We start from the raw sequence: 23953 nt of genomic DNA, 5'->3' as shown, positions 1-23953 counted from the left end.
GGGTGACTGCCTTTGGTGTCATCTTAGAGTCATCCAAAGCACTGGATGTATCATGCTTTATTTTTCAAAAATCCTGAAGATGCGACGTATAATGTGAGGCACTAACAGCAGAAGAGAAGGAACACAGGTTTCTACTGTTTTACTCTTTATACTTAGTGGGGTATTTGACACATACCAGAAGAAAAACAAGAAATGGAAGACAAAAACATTTTCTTTTTTTTTATATTGGGGATTGAATGCAGGGGTCCTTTCCCACTGAGCCACACCCCCAGTCCTTTATTTTTATTTTTGGTTTTGTGACAGTGTCTCACTAAGTTGCTTAGGGCATTGCTAAGTTACTGAGGCTGGTTTTGAACTTGTGGTCCTCCTGTCTTAGCCTCCTGAGCTGCTGGGATTACAGGTGTGCACCACGTGCCCGCAGGAAAAGAACATCCTTCAGTGTGATGCCTCTAGTAAGAAAAGGAAAAATATCCAAAATCATAGGCATCTCCTGTCGCAAGCATCAGTGAGTCTGGAATAAGTCTAGCAAGCAAGTCCCTCATCTCTAGTTCGCTGGTATCAGGCTCTGCTATCCGGTTGGCTCTGTTGCCAGTTGGCCAAGAGTCAAAGCCCTGTTCCCCGTGCGCATTAGCGGCAACTCTATGAACCACCAAAGAATGAAACTAAGCAGTTTCTCAAACTCTAAAATGCAACAGTTTCGTCTGTATGTACAGATAATCCTGGTTCTGACTTCATAAAGACTAAAATAGTTCATGAAAAGCTCTTTGTGTCATTTCTGCTAAATACTCACTGAATGGAAGTCATTGTTGTGGGAAGGTGAGATTAAACGGGAGCATGTCTTCTTACTCGCCTTTACAGAACCATGGATATGGACCTCACCGGCCTTCCCTTCCCTGTAAAGACCAAGGTTCCCTGCGCACTCTGTTCCCATTAGAGAAGTGCCGGAGGGTTTTGTGAGCTCCCTCTCGAGGTGTTGGGTTAGCAGAGGAGGTTATCAGCACCTGGGGAGCCACCTTCTCTGCCCTCCTCGGGCCCCGGGGCTTCTCCATCTCATGCCCATTCCCGGCGCTGCTATTGCGTGCTTACCTGTGTGTGGGGATCGCCCCATCTTTGGGCTGGGAACTCCTTTGGGACGGGCTCTAGGTCATAATCATCCACACATAACTTTCGCCTGGTACAGAGCGAGTGCCCTGTGACCGTGAGGGACCATTTGAAAGTGTCCTGGCTCCATTCTACAGATAAGAGTACTGAAGCTCAGCAAGGCCAAGTAAGCCTTCGTACTCTTGGCAAAGCGTTGCAAGGACAAATGGCCGCTCTTGGCTGCTGGGTTGTCAGGGCCGCCTGCTGCACCCAGAGGACCCTGCTCTTCCTCAAGGCCCACTACAGGAGACCCTCCCTGTGGGTCTTCTGGCTGGTGGAGGTAGCCCTGTACTTTCCTGTGGTTCCCTAGCACCAGTATCACACCTCTAGTCAAAACATGAGTTTCCTCCTCCTTGTTAGCTCTGAAGACTTGAGGGATCAAGGGCTCCATCTTTTTGTAGTCCCTCCCTCACGTGCAGGTGCTGAGTGTGTATTCTGTTCCAGGTGCTGTTCCAGGTGCTGGAGGTACAGGCATGTGCAACCTCATCTCTGTCTGTCAGGGCTTTTGATCCGATGGATGGAAACATAACTCAAAGTGAATCCATCAGTGGTAGAATCTACTCATTTGTGTTAATGAAAATTCCAGGCATAGAGTCCATCTCTGTCTTTTGTCCTCTTCTTTTCTGTCGGTGTTGCTCTTTAAAGGCCATCTTACCAGTATCTTCTGGTTGATTTGTACCTTGACTTTTCTAATTTCCAGTCCAGCAGAAAGACTATCTGTCTGAAGTTATGACCCGAGGCTGGAGAATAAGTTTTATTGGTTTTTGAAGGGTTCCACTTACATGGAGAAATCGGTCACTTTGCAGATAAGTATGTGAAGCTCCAAAAGCCTTGGAATGGATTAAATGCTGGGAAGGAAATCAAAGAAGCCCATCAGTCCTCCTATACTGTGCACCAGGAGAGCAGGAGAAGGGGTTCCTCAAGTGAAATACGAACGCTGTCTCCTCAATTAGGAAACATGTGCCGACAATTCTGTACAACATGGAGCCTTGTGGGAGAATACAGAGCAGTAGAACAGAACTTATAAATCAGTGGGAAAAGAGTGGTAAGGGAGACAGGAAGGAAGGTGCTGGAAGCAGGGGGAGGGACAGCTCAGGGCCAGGGTGGAGGCTGAAGGCAGGCTTCCCCAGGGGTCAGACCATTGACACCCAAAATAGGTACTAAGCCAAAGGCTTGCTGAAGAAGATGCCTGAAAATTGGCCCAAAGTCACACAGCTCCTGTCTTGGTCGAGCTCACATTTATACCCATGCACCCTTCAGTGTTCAAGTCTAGAGATATCTGCAGGTTTTCAAGCTGATTTGCTTCTCTCAGGAAATGTTTTCCAAATTCCACATTAAGTGGAGGGAGGCAAAGAATAGAAACACTTTAGAAAGATGGTTGAGTGTTCAATTGAACCCACAATAACTTATTTAATTCACAGTATGTATCAATACCATATATTTTCAGTGAATAATTTGCTGCTGCTATGTTTCAAATTGCCAGTCTTCAGTATTCCACCCACATTGTGGGCTAAGGAGGTTTCGTAGCTGCTTCAATCCTCATTCATAGCATAAATAGCAAAAATAAATGCATTCATAAAGTCATTCCAAGTTTCAAACAACTGTTGCAAAACTGAGCTTTGGAAGCACTTGGCAAAAATTAAGTTGAGGTCTGTTTATAGATTCCTTTAAATTTTCGGTAGTAATCTTTAAGCCAGCTCTGATTTTCTTTAGGTAATTAGGGTACCACTGAGATTTATGATTGATTGAACTCTCATGCTTAGACGTGCTGGAGGATCTGCAGTCATTTCCACTGTGGCTCGACAGCTCTGAGATATTTCATGGATTGCAAAGAGTTTGCAAGGACAAACTATTTCATAATGTATGTTCTCTGTTTGGGTCTTTGGAGACTGCCAGTATGCAAAGTTGCAATTGTCTTTCCCTGCCCGCTTCAGACAAAACATTATGTTCTGTCTAGATGTGGTTTCTATATCTTGGCTCTGGCGCCTCATAACTGTGTGACCTTGGATAATTTCATCATTATTCTCAGTTTGGGGCTTCTTGTTTGCAGAGCTAAGATAATGTTAGCCACCTCACATGGTTGTTGTGCTGATTAAATGAACTGATGTGTGAAAGTTATTTGTGAATTGAAAGGCCCTCTATGGATTTTAGGCATTATTATTGTTACTTTTACCATCATCCTGGTTCTTGAATTTATGACATTAGCATAAACCCTGCAAGCCTTTGCCTGACATTAAAGCAACAGGCAACTCTGAACCGTGTAACATAGTCTTTTATTTTATAGTGATAGACAAAACTGATAATTTGTGTAAATTGTCTAATGAATGGGCCTGTATAATGTTAAGTGATTTTATCACATTACTTGTGACAAATTACTTGTGTTAGTCAGCTTCTTGTCCCTGTGACCAAAATCCCCGACAAGAACAACTTAAAGAAGGATATGTTTATTTTGGTTCATGGTTTCCAATGTTCAGTCCGTGGTCCAGAGTTTCTGTTGCTCTGGGTCCGAGGTGAGACAGAACCTTATGGCAGAAGTATGTCGTGGGGGAGTGCTGTTCCATTCGTGGTGGCCAGGAAGCAGAGAAAGCAAGAATGGGTGCATGCACAGGCCTCCAGGGACAGGCCCGCGGAGACCCGCCTCCTCCAGCCATGCCCCACCTCCAGAGCCTCCTGCTTCTACACAGAGCTTTGGTGGGGTGGGGGGTGGACATCTCATATCGAAACCATAACATTGCTTAAGATGATATGCATTTGATGTGTGTGTGTGTGTGTGTGTGTGTGTGTGTGTGTGTGTGTGTAAGATAAGTTTTAGTATCATTTTTTGTTCCAAGATGATTTAATTAGCCATGATTTCTAACCCATTAATTTGTGTTCTTCCAATTAGAAATCAGTTTGTTACGAGAGGTCTCCTTTCAGGCAATCCTGCTTACAGCATGCCTCATCATTTCCCTGTGCACAAGGTAATTTAGATTTTATTTTCATGCAGAAGTATTTCAAAATTAATGGAGCGTAATTGATGATTTCCTTGCCTTATTCTACAGAGCATTTTAGGCAGGTCCGTGGTTAAGATTTGTTCAGTTGTCTGTCATGGTAAGTGTCTTTTTAATCTCTTCCCTCCCTCCTCTCTTCCTCTAGCAAAGCACACAAAAGCCAGTGTGTCTTGCTTAAAATTGGATTCTGCCATGTGTCATCCTTTGTTTAAAGACTCAGTGGCTCAATCCTACTGTGGATAGTCCAAGTGCCCCTTCCTGGGATTTGAGAGCACTTGAGGTCCCCAGTGGGGAACTCCCCTTTTCCTGTTGCATTTTTGGGTCCTAACCTATGTTGATCTAAAAAAGAATAATCAGTAAAAGACTCTCCGGAGAGTAACAGTGCCCTGGGACGGGCAGTGCCTTGCTGGGAACACGTGTGCCATCGTCACCTGTGGGCATATCAAACAGGTCCAGGCAGGGAAAGCTTTTAAAGGCAAAAACGAAGAGAATAGCATTAGCTATTTTGAAACAATAGTCTTTGCCCCAATGGCTAGTGGTAAGGGTGAGGGTAGTCTGAAGCTGAACAGAGTTCCTGGGCAGATGTCAATAAAGAAGTACCTTTTGTAGAAGGTTGTGGTGGCCTCTGGGCAAGCTTGTGGTTCTGGCAGTCTTCTGTGATAATTATGACTAGGCAATTATGAGTAGGGACCCCTCCTTCCTCGCTTCCCAGCTTTATTTAACTATTGTTAGAGTTGACACAAGTGACTTCATCTTGATTCTGACAACATTCACATTCCTTGTACAGATGCCGTGTCTGTTTCAGGAAAGTCCACTTAGCCTCCCAGATCATGTGGGACTACAGCTCATATCTGACTACAGCTGTGTTTCTGCTCTGCCTTCTGTCCCATGTGTCCTTGGCCTGACTTCTTTCTTTGCCCGAGACTGCAAAACAGTGAACAAGGCCCTTGGCACCAAATCTACTCATGCCTCAGGGCCTTTGCACCCACCGTTTCCTCTGTCTGGCACAAGTCTTCCACAGATAGCCTCATGACATATGACCTCACTTCTTTGTGGAGTCTGTTTGAATGTCACATCATCTGGGAGACCTTCCCTGACAACCCTGCATGAGCAGCACACCCCTCTACCACACACTCCTGGCTTCAGTGTTCTTCACAGTGTTGATCACCACCTTCTTGTCTTAGGTTCACTTCCTTAAATATTAATGATCTGGCTGTCCCTCCGGGTATATGAGTGACTGTGTCAGAGTCACTGTGTGTCTCCTCCACTTCTGTACCCCAGTGCCAGGGGCTCCTTTATATTCGTTGAATCAATGAAGCAAAGGTGGAGAGTAGGGCATGGGGGGCTTTGCAGTCCTCCCTCTCTGCTCAGCAGATGCTGCCTTCCCTCAAGTCCTGCCTCTCAAGGGTCAGGCACCTCCACAGGCTGCTTTTTAAACACCAAGTCCCAGATCCTATCCCTGGAGACACTGATTTAGGTCTAGTGAGAAGTGGCATTTTAAAACAAGCTTCCCAGTTAATTATGAGGTTTGAGAAGCATTTTTAGAGTACAATGGGACCAAGAGAACAAGAAGGGGGAGGTCCTATGGTTAAAAATAAATTTGCAAAATTCTGCATTGCGCATCTCAAGTTGGAAGATCACAACGCACTTTATTACGGCGGCAGCCCAGTGGAATCGCGCAGGGAAGAGCAGCTGGTCTACCTTTTTTAACTTAGTGTATCCCAAACTTCCAAGCTGGTGGGGGAGCCCATTCTTTTATTTCACAGGATTATTAACATGTCCCTTAGGTTAATTTATGTGGACCTCTCCTGCTTTAGAGGTAGAGCTTACTCCCCAACCCTAGAGGTGTGAAGTGTTTAGAAACCAGCTTCAGAGAGGGGGGTAAGGAATGGGGGAAGGCAACTTCACTGTGGCAGCACAGGGCCAGGGCCACCTCAGGTGTGTGGGACGAACCTCAACAGGGCTGGCTCTGCTGACTGAACCTGCCCTGGACACAAGGCAGTGGGTGTGGCCCTTCACTCCATGGTCCTCCCAACCCCAGTCTAAGCATGAGAAAAACAGGCAGAGAACCCACATCGAGGGACCTTCTCCATGTGATCTGAGCAGTTTTGCTCAGATGGAGGTTGCCGAAGGCAAGCTGCCACAGACCAGAGGACCCTGAGCACAGTGGATGGGAGCCTGGAACAGGAAAGGGACATTAGGAAAAGAGGGAAACATTCAGATGAAGCAGGGAGTTAATAGTCAGGCACCAGCGATGGTTCTAATAGTGATAGATGCGCCACAGTGATTTAAGATGCCAGTAACAAAGGAGCGGGGGACAGACACCTGGAGCCCTCTGAACTGTGTTATCAGTTTCTCCACATACCTAAAGTTATTCTGAAAAACAAATAACTCAATGAATGGCAAAGGAACTAAATAGACAGACACTTCTCAAAAGAAGAAATACAAATGGCCAACAAAGGTATGAATAAAATGTTGAACATATCTAGAAATTAGGTTGATTCAAATCAAAACTACATCAAGAGTTCATCTCACTCCAGTCAGAATGGCAACTATCAAAAGTACAAATAATATAAAAGTGTGCCTTTTTCCCCACATCCACACCAACTTCTATTATTGTATGTGTTCTTGAGTTGGTGAGGATGTGGGGAAAAAGTGCAGTCATACATTGCTGATGAGACTGTAAATTAGTGCAAAAATTATGGAAATCAGTATGGAGATTCCTCAAAAAGCTAGGAATGGAACCACCATATGACCCAGCTATCCCACTCCTCAGTAAGTATCCAGTAGATCTAAACTCAGCACACCATAGGGATGTAGCCACATCAATGTTTATAGCAGCATAATTCATAATAGCCAAGCTATTATGAACAGCTAGATGTCCTTCCACAGAGGAATGGATAAAAAATGTGGTATATACCCACAAAGCAGTGTTACTCAGTCTTAAAGAAGAATCAAATGATGGCATTTGCCGGTAAACAGGTGGAACTGGAGAATACCATGCTAAGTGAAATAAGCCAATCCCCAAAAGTCAAAGGTTGAATGTTTTCTCTGATATGTGGAAGCTAATCCAAAATAAGGAAAGAGAGAGAAGAGAAAGGAAAAGGGAGGTACTGTAATTCCATCCACATAGAAGAAAGTTGAGTGGAGTAGATGAAGGGGATTGAGGGGGAAGGAAAAGGGACAGGATGAGGGAATAGCAGTGGAATGAATCTGACCTAACTCTCTTATGTACATATATGGATATACCATAGTGAATCTCACCATCCTGGATATCCACAAGACACTAATTTAAAAGAATATAGGTGATTTAGGAATCATTTAACAAAAGGGCTAATGATATGAGCAAAAGCATGAATGTGCCTCTCAGAAATGTTGAAGTATTTATTACTCATCCATGAAGAAGACTGGAATTATGGCATTTGCTGGTAAATGGATGGAACTGCAGAACATCATGCTAAGTGAAATAAACCAGACCTAGAAATGTAAAAGTTGAATGTTTTCTCTCACATGCAGAACCTAGATCAAAAGAAAGGAGGGGAAGGAGAGAGTCCCATGAAAATAGAAGGGAGAACAGTGGAATAGAGGAAGGGGATTGATGGGATTGATTGTGAGGAAGCAGAGATGGGAAAAGAGAGGAACTGTGGAATGAGATTGACCAAATTATGCTGTACATATATGAATATTCCACAGTGAATTTCACCTATATAGAGAGATATAAAGCACCAAAAGCACTGAAAAACAATAAATACTGTAATATTAGAAGACCAGTAGAGTAGAGGAGGAGACCAGGGGGAGGGCGTAGGGGAGGGAAAGAGGCAGTACTAGGGATTGAAATGGAGCAAATTATATCCCACGCATGCATGATTATGTCAAATGAGCCCCACGATTATGCCTAACTATACTACACTAATAAAAGCACTTATAAAGAAAAATGAGAAAATATTTATCTTCAACTACATATTTGAAGCGGTTACACTGAAATAAAAGAAGTTATGAAAAAGATGACAGACACAGTCTATAGGATTGTACTTAGTAGAAGTCAAGAGAAGACAAAACTTACGAATTATTAAAGATGTAAAACTAGTGGTTGAACTGAAAAAAACAACAAAGGGACCTTGGAGATTACTATGTTCTATATCTTACTCTAGATAGCATTTACAGGAGCTTATGTTAAAATGTCAAAATCAAAATGTGCAATTTATATGCTTTACAGTGCATATGTTAGAGCTCAATTTAGAGAAAAAGTTTTAAAAATTCATAAAAGAGATGTTTGAAAAGATAGTCATCAGATTTTAATCATGACCGCTACTGGGTAGTGGATTTTTTAAAATGACATTTTCTTTTCCTTTGTACTTCTTTTTTAATCTCAGGCAATTTACAGCTTGAAAATTAAAACCACAAAGGCATTATTCTTTTCTTAAAAAAAAATAACTACCCTGAGATACAGTCACTCATCAGATTGGAAAAATCCAAATGTTAGATGACACACATTTTTGGCAAGGCTGGGAGGTAGCAGACGTGCTTCTACATTCCTGGTGAAATTGTTAATCATCGGTACTTAAAATCCCTTAGGTAGGACACGTTGACAATTTCTGTGGAACTTAAAAGTGGATGTCCCCTTTGACTTAGCTATGTTCTTCCTGGGAATTTATCCTGCACACGTTAGTACCTGTGAAATGACACATATAGTATGCTATTTGCTGCATTGAAAAAAGTTCCTTATTTTATTTTGGTACTTATTTTTTTAAAGTGTAGTTTTTTTGTACATTCACAAAGTTACACAACCATTGCCACAAACTAACTTCATTTAATCACTGAAAAAAGAACCAGAGCTGGGCATGGTGGTCACCTCAGTAGTCCCAGCAACTCTGGAGGCTGAGACAGGAGGATCCAAGTACAAGGCCAGCCTCGGCAACTTAAACAATTCTCTGTGCTTCCTTAGATGAACACTCCTCCTCCCCAAACTCCCAGAAGCCACTCAGCTGTTTGCTGTTCCTATAAGCTTGTCTTTTCCCAGAATTCTTTAAGAATGTAGTTATACAGTCTGTAGCCTTTTGCGTTTGTCTTCAAAATGCATTTAAGATGAATTCATATTGTTGCATGAATTAATAGCTCATTCCTTTTTGTTTTTATGTTAAATTTAGAAGTAGTCATTGCAAAAAAATAAAGCAAGGAGGATAGGAGAAGAGGTAGAAATAAAAGCTTGGATTTCATGTTGAATTTTACTCCATGTAGGACTGCAGGTCTTCCCACACTCCTGTCTTCCTTTAATTCCTTCCTTTCTCAGAAAAGAAATTCTTTCTCTCATAGAGCATTTTGCTAATATATGATTAATGCAGAAAACTTTCCACCTCCCCCTACAACACATCCTTCTTATAAGAAAAGGTATCAACCTGTAGCAACAAGAAATGTGCCATTGTAATAGCCTGTTTGATGGCGCACCCTGGCTTATTTATACATTCACCTACTAAAAGCACCTTTGATGCTTCCAGTTTTTGATAATTTTGGATAAAATTTTGGCAAAGGATCATATACAAGGTTTTTATAGAGACAAGGTTTCAACTCAGCTGGTACACAGTAAGGAGAGCAATCACTGGGTCATATGATAAGTCGCTTTGCAAGAAGTTACCAAACATCTTCCAAACTGTGTGCACTGCTTCCTCACCTCAGCAATGAATGGGCACCCTTGTTGCTCTGCATCCTCTCTGCATTCGATATTGTCACTCTGGGAGCTTCGTTGTCATAGGTATGGAGTGGCATCTTGCTGTTTTAATTTGCATTACTGTAAAGACAAATGATGCTGGGCATACCTACTTATACTTATTTTCCATGCGAATACCTTTGGTGGTGAGGTGTCTGAGTGTCTGTTCAGATCTTTCACCCAGTTTTAAGTGGGTTGTTTTATTATCGTAGAGTATTAAGTGTTCTTTACATATTGTGAATAGAAATTCTTTATCAGATATTTTATTTGCAAATATTTTCCAAAAATTATACCTTGTCCTTTCACTGTCTTAGTAGAGTCTTTCACAGAGAGAACTTAAAAAAAAAATTTGTAAAATCCAATTAGTCAAATTTTTCAGAGATTGTGGACTTGGTATTGTATTTAAAATCCCATTGCCAAACACAAGATCACATGGTTTTTCACCTTTGTATTACTCTAGAAGCTGTATGTTTTTACAGTTTCCATTGTAGTCTATGGCTCATTTTAAGTTGGATTTTGTGTGAGATATGATACATATGTGGAGGTTCACTCTTTGGCAGGTGAATATCCAATTGTTCCAATAGCATTTGTTGGAAGGACTATTCTTTCTTCCTTAATTTTCTTTTGCATTTCTGTTAAAAATCAGGGGTGAAGCACACTTGGGTTTGATCCCCAGTACCCCCACACACAAAAGTTAATTTACTAGCTGGATGTGGTGGCACGCACCTATAATCCTAGCAACTTGGGAGGCTGAGGCAGGAAGATCATGAGTTCAAAGCCAGCCTCAGCAATTTAGAGAGGCCCTAAGCAATACATTGAGACCCTGTCTCTAGATAAAACATAAAAAGGGGCTGGGGATGTGGCTCAGTGGTTAAGCACCCCAGGTTCAATCCTCAGCACAAAACAAAAAAGTAAATTTACTGTATCTATATGGGCCTTTTTCTGGGCTTTCTATTCTCTTTCATTGATCTATATGTCTATCCTTTTGCCAATACCACACTATCTATGTGACTGTAGTTTTATAGTAAATCTGGAAATTATAAGTCTGTATTAAGTCTGAAAGACCATTACGTGTGCTGGAAATCACCATTAACATGCTAATCGGCAGCGACCCTGTTGTTCCAGGTGGTGTACTGGAGGATTAGTCGCCCATCTCTTCACGTGCACACTGGTGATAACTATTGCTTGTAAGTCACTATTCTGCAAACCACTGCTCTCTGATTTCTGTGTTTCATTTGAATTTTTGCCATTTAAAATTTTTTAAAAATGTTTTCTCCCTTCCACCCCAGATGTTGTCAAGTCGTTGTTCCTCAGCCTCACCAGCTATTTCCAAGCCCCGGCCTGTGCCCGGTGAGTGTTGTCCTCTTCCTCCAGACAGCGATGTGATAGCCTGATATCTGAGAATGGTTTCTGCTGAGTAATAGTTGGCAATGCCTGCATACAAAGAAAGGTCCTGACTGTGGGTCCTGAAGAATATTTTCAGACAATCTAATAGTATCATCCTGCCTCCCAAATTCTTACATCAGAATTGAATTAATTATTAAGGCCGAAGGACTTCAGAATTAATATGAAAAGAAGCATCCTTTTCAATTATTTTAAAAGGGCTTTTAAAGACCCATAGCATTGCCCTTTTTAAATACTCATATTCAGAGACCTCTATCTTGTTTTTCCGAGTGGCTGGCGCACTGCCCACTGGATGTTGGGATGAACCGCGATTCCTCTGCCCTCTTACTCGCCTAACGATGCCCCTGTGCGCTGGCTGCTACAGTGCAGCGTATTTCAAAGGGCAAGATGCTCAGAATCCCAGACCATCCACTCCACGCCATCACACTGCAGTATGGCCCGTGTTAATCACCTTCTCTTCACTGTGGCTACCAGAGGCCAGGTCCCATGGCTTGGAGACGGAGGTCTACGCTCCGAACACTGTGCTTCCCTGTTGTTGAAATCTTTGTGTTAAATATGAAACCACAATGGGATTGAGGGAAGATCATTATGTTTACAACTCCAGGCAATATTGGTTTACTGACTCTGTGAGTGGCACTTGCAATAATTCCTAGGCCATTCAGGCTTCTGGGGCCGTCACTGATATAGCTAAATCTTGTTTAACCCGATCGTTAGAAAATTGGGTCTGGGAATCAACACAAAAATCCTTGTTCTAAAACCCTTGTAAATTAATGACCTTTGTTTAAGATTCTTCCAAGACACCCATTCTCCTTTCTCAGACTGTAGGTTCCTTTCTAGATCTATGTAGAAGCTGTAGGTGTGCCTTATCTGACATTCGCTGCAGCTCTGTGCTCAGCTTCCTACGCTGGGTGACCACTAATCGGGATGGCACTACCAGAAATGTCTAGTCAGAAGATCATCATCCGAGAACTGTTTTTAAAACCCAACTTTCTGAAGCAAAAACCTTATTATGGTTTGTCAGACAGTGAGAACTGTATGAATTCCTTCTCTCTGGCACTTTAGATTACTTTGTACGATTAATTGGAAAGACAGCTATTTCGTGGGGAAGCTCTGGGTGATGGCAGAGTTTCTCAAAGTGTGGATGGAACTTTCTGTTCTGGAACCAGTGGGAAAGATGATATAAACAGCAGGGTCTGAATCCCAATGCCAGACCTTCTGAATCAAAGTTTCTAGGGCAGTTTTCATTTTTAACAAACTCTCCAGGAAATTCTTTGAACGCTGATTATGAGAACCTTGGGGAGGTAGTTCCTAACATGCATTACCCCTTGATTTCTAAAAAAGTAGCAGTATTTATCCTTCCAAATCTTCATTGAGAACTATGCTACGTTCTGTTCTGCCTGGGGTACTCAGTGAGTCTGTACCATGGATGACCAGGTTGCAAAACCAAGATACATGACCAGACTTAAGCGTTCAGAGTCTGATGGAAGTGACACACACGTAAAGAGCAAGGTAGGGTTGAAATTTAATTGTAAGTGCAAGTGTGGAGCCAGCGCAGAGGCCAAGCAGGAAGGAGAATTCTCCACACTAAGAGGGGAAGGACTGCAGGCCGGGGGGCTTCCTGGAAGAGACAGCACCAGACTGTACAGGTTGCTGCCACTAACAGCAACCCCTCAGCACCTCCCGTGGCTTTGAGCTCCTTGCTATTTCTCCAGAAAACAGTTACAGCAGGACCACATTTATTTCCTACATACGCATTCTCATCTACAGCCTCACCTCTGGAACAGGATTTCTTCTTTGATTATTTAGGTACATAATTTGACTTCTTCTTCTCTCATTCCCTCTCCATAAATTCCTATTTCCCACCCACCTGGCCTCATATACACACTCTTGCATTTAAGATCTGTGGACAAGGACTGTTGACTTCATTTTTGTATTCACCCCAGTGCTTTGAAACTCGTAGGTACTTCATAAATATTCATCAAATCGAAGGTATGCACGGCATTCATTTCTTGAAGTACTTCCTTTATAGGCAAGAGCTCTGTGCCTGTGTATTAAAGATTTTGCAGGTCTCTTCCTCTTATGTAAACATATCCAGAAGCTAATAAGCCAAATACATGATTATTCATATCAAGAGTCAAGGAGGACTCAGACGTCCCCTCCAACCCCACTGAGGAGACTCTGGGAAGTGAATGGCGAGCCCTGAGTGGCGCCATGAGCGTTGGCACAGCAGCCTGCCATGCCGCCCTGCTCCCTGAGAGCGAGACGATCAGCTGCCTCTTCCTCTGCATCTCCTTCTCCTGGGGTCGCATCCCTTTCACTCCACAGGGCAATTCTATTCCAACTGCCTTCCTCCTTCAGTTCAGAGCCCACAATTGTGGGGCTATTTATATTGTTCACCAATGGCTGGAGTGTCCCCTAAAAACAAAGGCGAGCACAGGTGTGCCCTGTTGCCAATGGTGTGTTGGCATCAGAGTGCACATTTAGCATGTTTACGACCTCCTAGTAACACAACGGGTCCCACTTGCTCCTTCCACTCTTAGATGGAGGAAGTTATATTCAAATACTTGGTGAGGAAAGAATCAACTTTGGGGAATGACAATACAGGGGAAACCCACATGGAATCCTATGAGCTGTTCTACTAGGGATGGACGAGAACGTAGGAAAGGGTAGTTAGCTAAGTACCAAGCTGGGCTTAGGGGTTTCAACCTCCCAGTCTTTCAGAAGACAGAGCACTGAGAACTTGGGAGCAAACAAAAACAAAGTAACTTTGAAGCTCCATCCAGTCTTCCTAGTTGTGATTATTCCAACTAGTTTTGCGTGTGTGTGATTAGACATCGCATTTCCTATGCATATAGATGAATCATGCATTTCTTTTCTCCTTTCTCCAATCTAGGTTTGCCAAAATTTGACAACCATTTAGGAATGCCTCTGATGAATGTCTCCCATCTGAATATCCGGAAATTGTCCAACTCGTAGTCTACTTGGAATTGACTGTTTCATTTGCGAGGGAGTAAGCAGCTGGATAGTTGAGGGGGGAAAACATTTTAATTTGGCCACGGGATTTCTTTCTAAAACCTCAGTTTCCCCTCACAATGGTAGTATGCTTATGATAATCATATGGATTTGCTTTTCCTTTGCAAACACTGGCAGTTGAAAAGCAAGGGACTAGAGGATGACAGAGAACAGGTCGTCCGCTGGGAATGGTCCTGTTGTTCTCAGGACCTGGTTCTCAAGCATTAATTTTCACTGGAGAATCTTGTGAGGGGCTGGTAGCAGTGTGGATTCCTGGGTGTGCCAGCCAGCGGGTACCTGTGCCTTACTGACCAGCTTTAACTGACCAGTGAAAATAAGTTCATGTAATCAGTTCCAGCTGGGAAGGAAATAAATGCAGTTTGTACATACAGTGTGATGCCGTGCCAGTTCATCCTTCTTTCCACAGAGAGCATGTCTGTTCTCTCAGGGGCTAGGGCTGTTCCTGTTGCCCACCAAGATGGCCTGTGCCTGCAGCAAGGGACTGTCACCACGCATTGGCCCGACTGGGAAAGGGCCGAAAGTCCCACATGACACTGCGGATGTCTTCAAAGCACAGCCAAGGTCAGGAGTGCCCGCCTCGGCGATCTGAAACCTTGCTGAAGCGTTTCTCAGAGCCGGGACTGTGTGTTTGATCTATAGCCTCATTTATTCATTGATTTAGTAAATAAATATTTAGTTCAACCATGTACCCAAAGCTGGACTTGCTAGTGGGTGAGGACAAAGGAGCCCCGTGAGACGTGTTTCTGTAGGCTTCTGTCTCTCTGAAACGGGACAACAGACATTTTTACAAGCTCTTATTGTTAAAATACAAACAAAAACAACAACAACAACAAAAAAAAACCCAGAAAATAAAGTAAAACAAATGTGTGAATTAATGAATTATTACAGGGAAAAGACCCTTTTAAGAATCAAACATGAAAAGAGACAAAACCTAGCCAGCTATACGGCAGCCTTCAGGTCCCCTCCGCACGCCCCACCCTTGGAATACCCAGGGTTGTTATTTCCATGGTGATTACTTCTGCACTGTACCTGGAGTTTCCTCGCCAGCCTGCATCCTGCACACCAACACATCACACTTCCTGTGTGCTAGTTTGTCTCACATGTCTGTGGGGTCTCTTTAATGCATTGGTTCCTCCGCCAACTTCCACCCCTTGCCCAGCCTTCGAATTTGTATCTTGTGGAAACTGGATTGCCTGTCTTGTTTCCTCAGTGGAAGTTTTGCTGGGTGCATTCCCATGGTGCAGTTGAATGTTTCCTTCAGTCTTCCACATTTCCTGCCAATGGATAGTTGATTTTAAGACTTCATCACTTTTATTTTTGTGTTTTTTGGTGGATAACTCTTTCAAAGTCTGTGTCATTGTCTTCATCAAGAGGGTCACAATATCTTTCTGTGTCATTGATAGCCATTTCTGTTCAACTTTTAGACCTTTACCTTATTAAGGATTAAAAAGTGATGAAATTCCAATTCAATCATATCTTCTTCATTGATTTGTGGGGCTGTGTCTGTCCAGGGAAATATCTGCCATCTAATTACTCAGTGTCTCAGTGGTATAGGAAAGGGAGAATGAATGTTCGCCTCTCTTCTCTTATTTACCAATTTTCAAAACAATTCCTTAGCATCTTTCAAAGGTGGTGGGATGCTATGTATGATCATTTTATATGTATGAAGGAATTATGGTTCATATATAGATTTGTGCAGAAAGTATGCATCTCAGCTTCCAAACTGTGCATACTTTATCCCTCACCAAGATGCCAAAAGGGTTGGGAAAGTAAATCAAAGTGTGAAAAGAATCCTAGAGAGTAACTCAACGTTTAAAATTCAGCCAACTCTTTTCCTCTTCTCCTCCTTCTTCTTCTTCTTCCTCCTCCTCCTTCTCCTTTTTTTTTTTTACAGCGTGCTACCTGTCAGAACTGGGCCAGGGAAGGGGCACAGTGCTTTCAGATGGGGGGTTGCCTGCCTTCAGGGAGCTTGCTGTCTAGTGGGGAAGCAATGCACATGTGGAATGAGGAGGATGAATCCTGGGTGGCCCATGGTGGTAGGGGGTGCTAAGGGACTGTAGCAGGCTCCCACTCACCCAGTGTCGCTGTCAGTTCTGGCTGTGAGAGCAAAACACCATAGACTGTGTGGCTTAAATAGCTACCATTCCTTTTTCATCGTTCTGAAGACCAGGAAGTTCAAGATCAAGGCATTGGCTAACTCTGGTGAGGACCCTCTTCCTGGTTTGCTGATGGCCCTCTTCTCTCACATCCTTCCATGATGGAGAGAGAGACCCAGTGTCTCCTCTATAAGGGTCCCAGTCCCATTCATGGGAGGCCCAGCCTCATGACCTTATCATTTTCCAAAGGCCCCACTCCTAATACCATCACTGCAGGGATGTGTCAGTGTCTCAGTTTGGAGGACAAAAACAAACTCCTTCAATGTGTGCCCAGTGCTGGTAGAGATCCACTGCTTGCAAAAGCATCACTCTTTTGACTTATGCTCCAAAGACCTTTATGAGAAATAGTGTTTTATTGTCCGAGAAAGTTCAAATAATTTACAGTTGTTCAAACTCATTCATCCATACAGAAATTTAGCCAATCTTTCCAACTATGGATCACCTGATAATTACACAGTATTTTCTAGGGACCCAAATTTCTTTTTAATGAAGAATCATTCTACTCTCAAGGAACAGATGTCAGCAGACAGAGAATTGGCTAAGCATATGATTTCAAGTGTCAAATATATTTAAGAACCAAAACATTTTTTAAAAAAGCATTTACTGAGAATTTGCAGTAGTTTAGGTGACGTCTTCCTCAGGGTTAATGAGAGCTGTGGTATTGTGTTCTCTTCTTGAGAGTTAAGAAAGGTGAGGTATGGCAGGAAAAGAAAGGTATCAAGTGGGGAGAGAAGAGAAGAAAATGCAAGAAACTGTCACTGTGGTAATTAGCAAACTGTGGGAGGAATGGCTGAGACTGCCCTGGCCATTTCACACTGCATGTTCTGTTGACCCCCGACAACCCCTGGGCATGATGGTGAGTGTTCTGTAGCAGTGCAGCGAGGCTGTGGCCCCTGTTGTTTGGTCAAACACCAGTCAAGGTGTTGCTGAGAAGGCATTCTGCAGATGCAATTAATGCCCCTTGATGTTAAAGACAGCGGATTAGCCTCCATAGATTGTGTAGGTCTCGTCCAGTCAGTTGAAGGCCTTACGAGCAAAGAGAGACGTTTCCCTAGATGAAGGAAGTCTGCCTCCAGACTGCAGTGTTGACATTCTGCCTGAGTCTCCAGCCAGTAGACTCGAGACTGTGGCATCATATCTCACCTGAGTTTTCAGACTGCCAGCTGGCCCTACAGATTTTGAACTTGCACTTCCAAGAATCCTATAATTCCACAAAATCAATCTCTTTCTCTACCTGCTACATATATATATGTGTGTTTGTGTGTGTGTAGATACATATGTATGTATAATTATGTATATATTTATTTATATACACACATTCTGTATATTGTATTAGCTAGTTTTCTCCAACATAGATTCAATAGAATATATGATATACTATAACCATATATATAATGTGTAATATGAAGAGATATAATTTAATAACATTATGACCAATAAGATACATGATATAAACATAGTATGTGATATGTAATATATATTTACAAGGCTCATTATAACCAATAAAATATATGATATATAATATCAATTATAGATAATACGGATTCATATGTCATATTGGTTTTGTTTCTCTGGAGAATCTAACAGAGCAGGTATGTAAATTGGCATTGTATACATGAGAGGTTAAGGAACTTTTCCACGGACTTCCCAAGAGAGTGAGTGGGAACCCTACATTTCTGTCTGCCCACAGCCTGGCTTTCCCTGCTGTCGACTGATGCTGAAAAGGGCAGGTGAGGGGACTTGCCACCTTTGGGATCATTATGTGTGATGTTCTCATCAGAAAAGCTAGCACAGGAGGAAGTTTTTTCCATGAGGCAAAATACTAAAAATAGCATCCCCCAAAATGCAAGATGAGTTCAACATGCACAAATTAATACATATAGTTAATCACATAAGCAGAATTAAAAACAAAAGCTGCATTATCATCTCAATCAATGGAGAAAAAAACCTGCAAGAAAATTCAGCAACCATTCATGTTTTAAAACAGTGAGGAAACTAGGGACAGAAGGAGCTTACTTCTAAACTCAGGACAAAGACACTCACTCTCAACACTCCTATTCAACATTGTCCTTGACTTCTAGCCATGGTAATCAGGCAAGAACAGAAAATTAAAGAAATATGAATAGGAAGAAAGAAGTCAAATTATCTGTTTGCTGATGACATGATCCTTTACTTAAAAGATCCAAAAAACTCCATGAGAACACTTCTAGAGCTGACAAATTCAGCAAAGTAGCAGAAAGCAAGATCAGCATACAAAAATCAATAATTTTCCTATGGGCCAATTATAAATCTTCTGAAAGAAATCAGGAAACCAATTCCATTCACAATAGCCTAAATTAGACTTGGGAATAGATCTAATCAAGGAGGCAAAAGACCTCTATGATGAAAACTATAGAACCCTGAAGAAGGAAATTAAAGAAGACCTAAAAAGATGGAAAGACCTCCCATGTTCTTGGATAGACATAATTAATATTGTCAAAATGTGATTCAACTCAATTCACATAAAAATACAACGACATTCCTCACAGAACTAGAAAAAAGTCCTAAAATTCATATGGAAGAATAAAAGATCAAGAATAGTCAAAGCAATTCTGAGCAAGAAGAGCAACATTTAGAGGTATCACAATACCTGATATCAAATTATACTACAAAGCTATCATGATAAAACCAGCATGGTATTGGCATCAAAATAGACATGAAGACCAGAAGAATAGAATAGAAGACAAAGAGACAAATCCACATAGATAAAGCCATCTGATACTAGACAAAGGTGCCAAAAACAGACTTGGAAAAAAGACAGCCTTTGAAACAAATGATGCTGGGAAAACTAGTTATCCATATGTAAAAGAATGAAACTAGAGGAATTAAGAACAGGAACATTGGAACTGCTATAAGAAAAGACAAGCTCAACACTTTAATATATTAATGCAACACCCCTAAAGCTCAAGAAGCAAAACCAAGGATCAATGTGTGGGATGTCATCAAATTAAAGATCTTCTGCATAGAAAAGGAAACAACTAAGAGCATGGAGAGAGAGCCTACGGGGTGGGAGAAAATCTTTGCCATCTACTCCTCTGATAGGGGATTAATATCCAGAATATATAAGGAGCTAAAAAAATCTCAACACCATAAAATAAACAACCAAATAGCCCAATCAATAAATGGTCAAATGATCTAAACAGACATTTTGTAAAAGAAGAAACACAAATGGCCAACAAATACATTAAGAAATTGTCACCATAAGCATTGGGAAATGCAAATAAAATTATAATGAGATTTCATCTCACTCCAGTGGCAGTGGTCTTGAAGACAAATTCTTGACAAGGACGTAAGCAAAAAGATATACTTGTACATTGTTGGTGGGACTGTGATTTAGTACAACCACTTTGTAAAATAGTATGGAGATTCCTTAAAAGACTAAGAATGGAAGCACCATATGACCCACCTATACAAAACAACTAAAATCAGCATACTATAGTGACACATACATACCAATGTTTGTAACAGCATTAATTCACAATAAATTAAGTTATGGAACCAGCACAGGTGCTCATCAGCTGATGAACAGATTAAAAAAAAAATGTGGTATACATAAACAATGGAGTTTTACGCAGCCATGAAGAAGAATGAAATTACCTCCTTTGCTGGTAAATGGGTAGCATTGGGTAACATTATGCTAAGTGGAATAGTCAGACTCAGAAATTCAAAGGTCAAAGTTTTCTTTCATTTGTGGAAACAAGAGAGAGAGAGAGCGAGAGAGGGAGAGGAATGGGGGAGGGAGAAGGAAGGGAGGAAAGGTACTGGGGAATGAGGTTGATCTAATTATGCTATCAAGTGTGGCACAATCCCAACATTATGTAAAATTATAATGCACCAATTTTTAAAAAAGCCAACTTTCAGGGACAATCTTAACCTTTCCTTTCTTCTTACATCTTGCTTCTCCAATCTGCTTCCTGGGAGAACTGACATGAACTCAGTGCAGCACAGGAGAGACGCCACCTAGCACTGACCGGTCCACTGCAGGCCTCTGCATGCACAGGCTGTGCAGCTCTAGGGGTCCTGAAAGAGGCTACCTGTACAACACAGCACCTTCCCTGCCCAGGTGTTCCCCCTTCTACCTAAAACCCTCACTGCAGTCCTGGGTTGGCTGTCACAAGCTGTCACAACCAAGATGATGTCCTCTTGGCCAGGAAGCCTTCCTTCATCTTGCAACCATGCCTTTGGCCATGCACGGCCTCCTTCCTGGCGCGTCCTCTCTTAATTGCATCAGGAGAGAGCCCTGCTCCTTCCCTTGTGGATTAACCACATGCCTGCACTTAGGCAGCCCAGTGAGGAAAGCAGGGAGCCTGTGGGTCTTTAGTGAGCTCCAGCCACGCTGTCCCAACCCTATTGAAAGGTGAGGAAGGAAACCTCAGAGAGGATGCCTGGCTTGCCTGTGTGACACTCAGGGACGATGGAGCAGGGCTTATTCCAGCCCCGGTCTCCAAGGGTCCTGTGCCGCTGCCCCCACACGCCCGCTCTGCAACTCTTTCCCAAGCAGGTATCTAGCTACTTTCAAATGACGGAGATGCAGAACGATCTGTCTGTGCTGCAGGGGATGCCAGCTACCCCCCGAGAGGAATCCCTCTGCTACTCACAAGGCAGCAGACGCCAACACTGCCAACTTGGCAGACTTCGCCTCACATCTCCCTACCAGGCCTTGATGAAGGTCTAATCATGTATTTTTTAAAAATCTATCCCACTGTGCTGGCTGTGTCCCCTCCATCTGTCCCATGCTGGGTGAAATCTGCTACAGCTGCAAGCTACACCTGCTAGGGAGCCAGGCACTGTACCCCAGGGCAGGGGCAATTCAGCAGGTGCATGCTAAAACCTGGCAACCTCTTTGCAAAAATTTTCTTATTCTTTTGCATCCTTAAAGGAAATAAAAACAAAGAAAAATGAAGCGCGCGCCGGGGGGAAAACAAGGGTTGGTGTATCAGGACTTGAATTTTCAACAGGAAGTCATTTTGCATTTGCCTCTTGGAAAGGAAGGGCCCCCCACTTCTCCAGCCCCATCCAAATCCAGCAGCTACCTTTGTGTGGGTGAAGCTCAAGGGCAGACTGAAAAGGATCTGCTCTTGTGGGGGAGGGTTAGCTTAAACACAGTATCAGTGGGTCTGTTTTCTTTCCTTTCTTTTTCTTTTTCTTTCTTTGAAAAAGGAAAATTCAAGGAGTACATTCCAGACCGTGCACCTTCCTAACTCCCTAGTTCCTCCTGCTGAGTGGCGTCCTTTGAACATCAGCATAACAGACAGCATGATTCCCTGAAGCCAGACCTTGGCCTGGGCTGGGCTGGGCCCCAGTTACTTCAGTAACGGTTCTGAGCCATCTTCCCCAAGTCCTTAAGATAAGATGAGAACATTACCACATTCATGGCATTTCTATGAGAATCAAACAAGTCCATGCAGGGCATTCAACACAGGGCTAGACACAAGGCAAGCTCTTTCAAAGCCGGATGTCTCTGCTTCCTCTTGCCATTTTGGCCATGGTAATAGTAAGGTTAATAGGAGCAGTAGTACCAGTTCCTGGGACCTTGGGGGATTTCTCAGGTGGTGTGTGGCTACTAGAAGGGATGAGGACAATCCAGCTAAATAAATACCTTCTTTCAACATTTAACAGAAGGCTGAGTGGAATAAAGACACAGCGTGGGTCTTGAAGTCAGAGGATGTAGACGCAGGCGTAGACACAGAATTTGCTCTGCCCTGTTGTTTCCAGCTTTGTGATTCTGGACCTGTCCCTCAGTTCCTTTGGCCCCCGTGTTCTTCATCTTGTGTAGCAGGCCCAAGTTCATGTCTGTGGCCTTCTCTGAAGTGAGGCTGCAGTATCCATGTCATAAAGACTTAAATAGTGGCAGGAGAAGAATAGCTTCTTTAATTTGATTTTCTTTACTTTGAAAGTGATTCAGCACCATGTTATTTAAATGCAAAAGAAAATTCAAGTAAACACAAGTGAAGAAAATGACCCATCGTCTCACAACGAACGAGAAACTCACCATTGTGCACATCTTGGTGCGTATCCAAGAAGGCTCCTTGGTTGTGGGCTGATAAGGGACAAAGGCAGGCCACCGAGAGAGAACTGGACCGAGAAGCTGCCACCATCTGGGCTCAGTTAGGTCACCATTGCCGGCTGGAAGCAGATGACAGGCCCGGCTCCCTGCCGTCAGCTGTCACAGAGCACCATGTCATCCCTCCCTGCCCTCTAAAACAGGGACAAGACGGCCCCACAATCAAAGTCAGTTCTGGAGACACTTTGTCTGAAGGGAAAGGACCTTCGCTACAGTCTGGGGCACTGGGTTTGTCACCACAGCCTCCCTCCCTCCCCCATCCCTCCCTGGGGCTGGTGCAGCTCAAAGGCGCACCGTCTAATGGGCCAGGTAGACAAAGAGTAGCCACATCAGGGTATGAGCAGTGAGGTGGGGTGACCGGGCGGCCCTCCCCTCCTCTGCTTGGTAACAGGCAGATGCTTCCCCAGCGCCCTCGGCTTGGCTGCGGAGCCCAGCCCCGGGGCCCGTGTCCAGGGCCTGTCTTTCCTATGAGCACCGCTCCAGGGGGGCAGAGGCCTTCGCAGTGTGGTCATGGCTCTGGTGCCTAGCCCGTGCCTGCTGCAGGGTACTTAGTCAAAGCTGCCGGATGATGCAGTTGAAGCGGTGTAGGACCGGCTGGTGTCCAGTGGACACCCGCTGTCTTGTGCGTGTGTGGCCGTTGGAATGTTGGTGTCCTCTCGCACTCGTGTTGACGTTGCATGGCTATTCTAATAGGATGGAGAGGTGGGACCTGAAAGAGGTGGTCAGGCCCTGAGGACTTGGCTCTCAGGCTGGGATAGGTGCTATTAGAAAATGGCCCACGCCCGTTCTCTCTCGCCCTTCCACCTTCCCTCATGGGATGATGCAGCAAGAAGCCCTTTACCAGATGCAGGCCCTCTCAGTCTTGGCTTCCAGCCTCTAGAACTGTGAGCCAACACATCTCTGTCCATTATAAATTACCCAGTGTGTGGAATTCTGTGATAACAGCACAAAATGGACTAAGGGAAACAGAGTCCCCTTCTGCTCCAATTCTGGTTCTTGTAACATTGTTTCTTTGGACAATTATCCCTCCTTGGTGAAATTCTGGGGTTTAGTGGGACTTCTGGGTTCAGACCCAGGCCCCAAGCCCTAAGGAAAATGGAGGCATGGGATGCAAGCTTGGCTAACCAGATTCTCTTTCCTTTCTTTTCTCTCTGGGGGAAAGGAGGTGATTGCAGGAAGGCCAGGAACAAGCCTCCAGCAGTGGGGTACATACTCTCCTGCTGATGGGGTCCCCCAAAGTCTAACTATCCAGGTCTTTCATAGAGTCCTTAAGGAAATTCAGTCTTTCCAATGAATTCCTTCTTCTAATTTAAGTTGGCCAGAATACATTAATCTTGCCTGCTATATGTATATATGCTTTTTTAAAAAAATTTTAATGGAGCTGAAATGTACATAACATAAAGCTGAACACTTAAAACTACAA

The 23953-nt window shown here is 43.3% G+C and overlaps 1 protein-coding gene across 5 annotated transcripts in view; it reads left to right on the top strand.

Annotated features, from left to right (window-relative positions):
* The window catches only part of TMEM71 (transmembrane protein 71), a gene marked incomplete at its 3' end in the record, with an annotated part of 38791 nt that extends 22714 nt beyond the window's left edge, over positions 1–16077 (top strand). Inside the window, exons 7-11 of one of the 5 annotated variants that reach the window (XR_013765337.1) lie at positions 4025–4100; positions 10960–11021; positions 11124–11184; positions 12649–12747; positions 14132–14228. Coding sequence is in view for 4 of the 5 variants with exons in the window: in XM_079148755.1 (XP_079004881.1) it covers positions 4025–4100; positions 10960–11021; positions 11124–11184; positions 12649–12694 (245 nt within the window). Of the gene's footprint in view, positions 1–4024; positions 4101–10959; positions 11022–11123; positions 11189–12648 lie in introns of those variants that run through there. The other 4 variants (XM_079148755.1, XM_079148754.1, XM_079148756.1 and 1 more) reach the window with 4 other exon arrangements.
* Between the last annotated feature and the right edge of the window lie 7876 nt (positions 16078–23953).

The sequence above is a fragment of the Sciurus vulgaris genome, assembly GCF_902686455.1.
Source record: "Sciurus vulgaris genome assembly, chromosome: 1".
Classification (NCBI taxonomy): Eukaryota; Metazoa; Chordata; class Mammalia; order Rodentia; family Sciuridae; genus Sciurus; species Sciurus vulgaris.
This window is presented reverse-complemented; position numbering and strand designations above follow the sequence as displayed.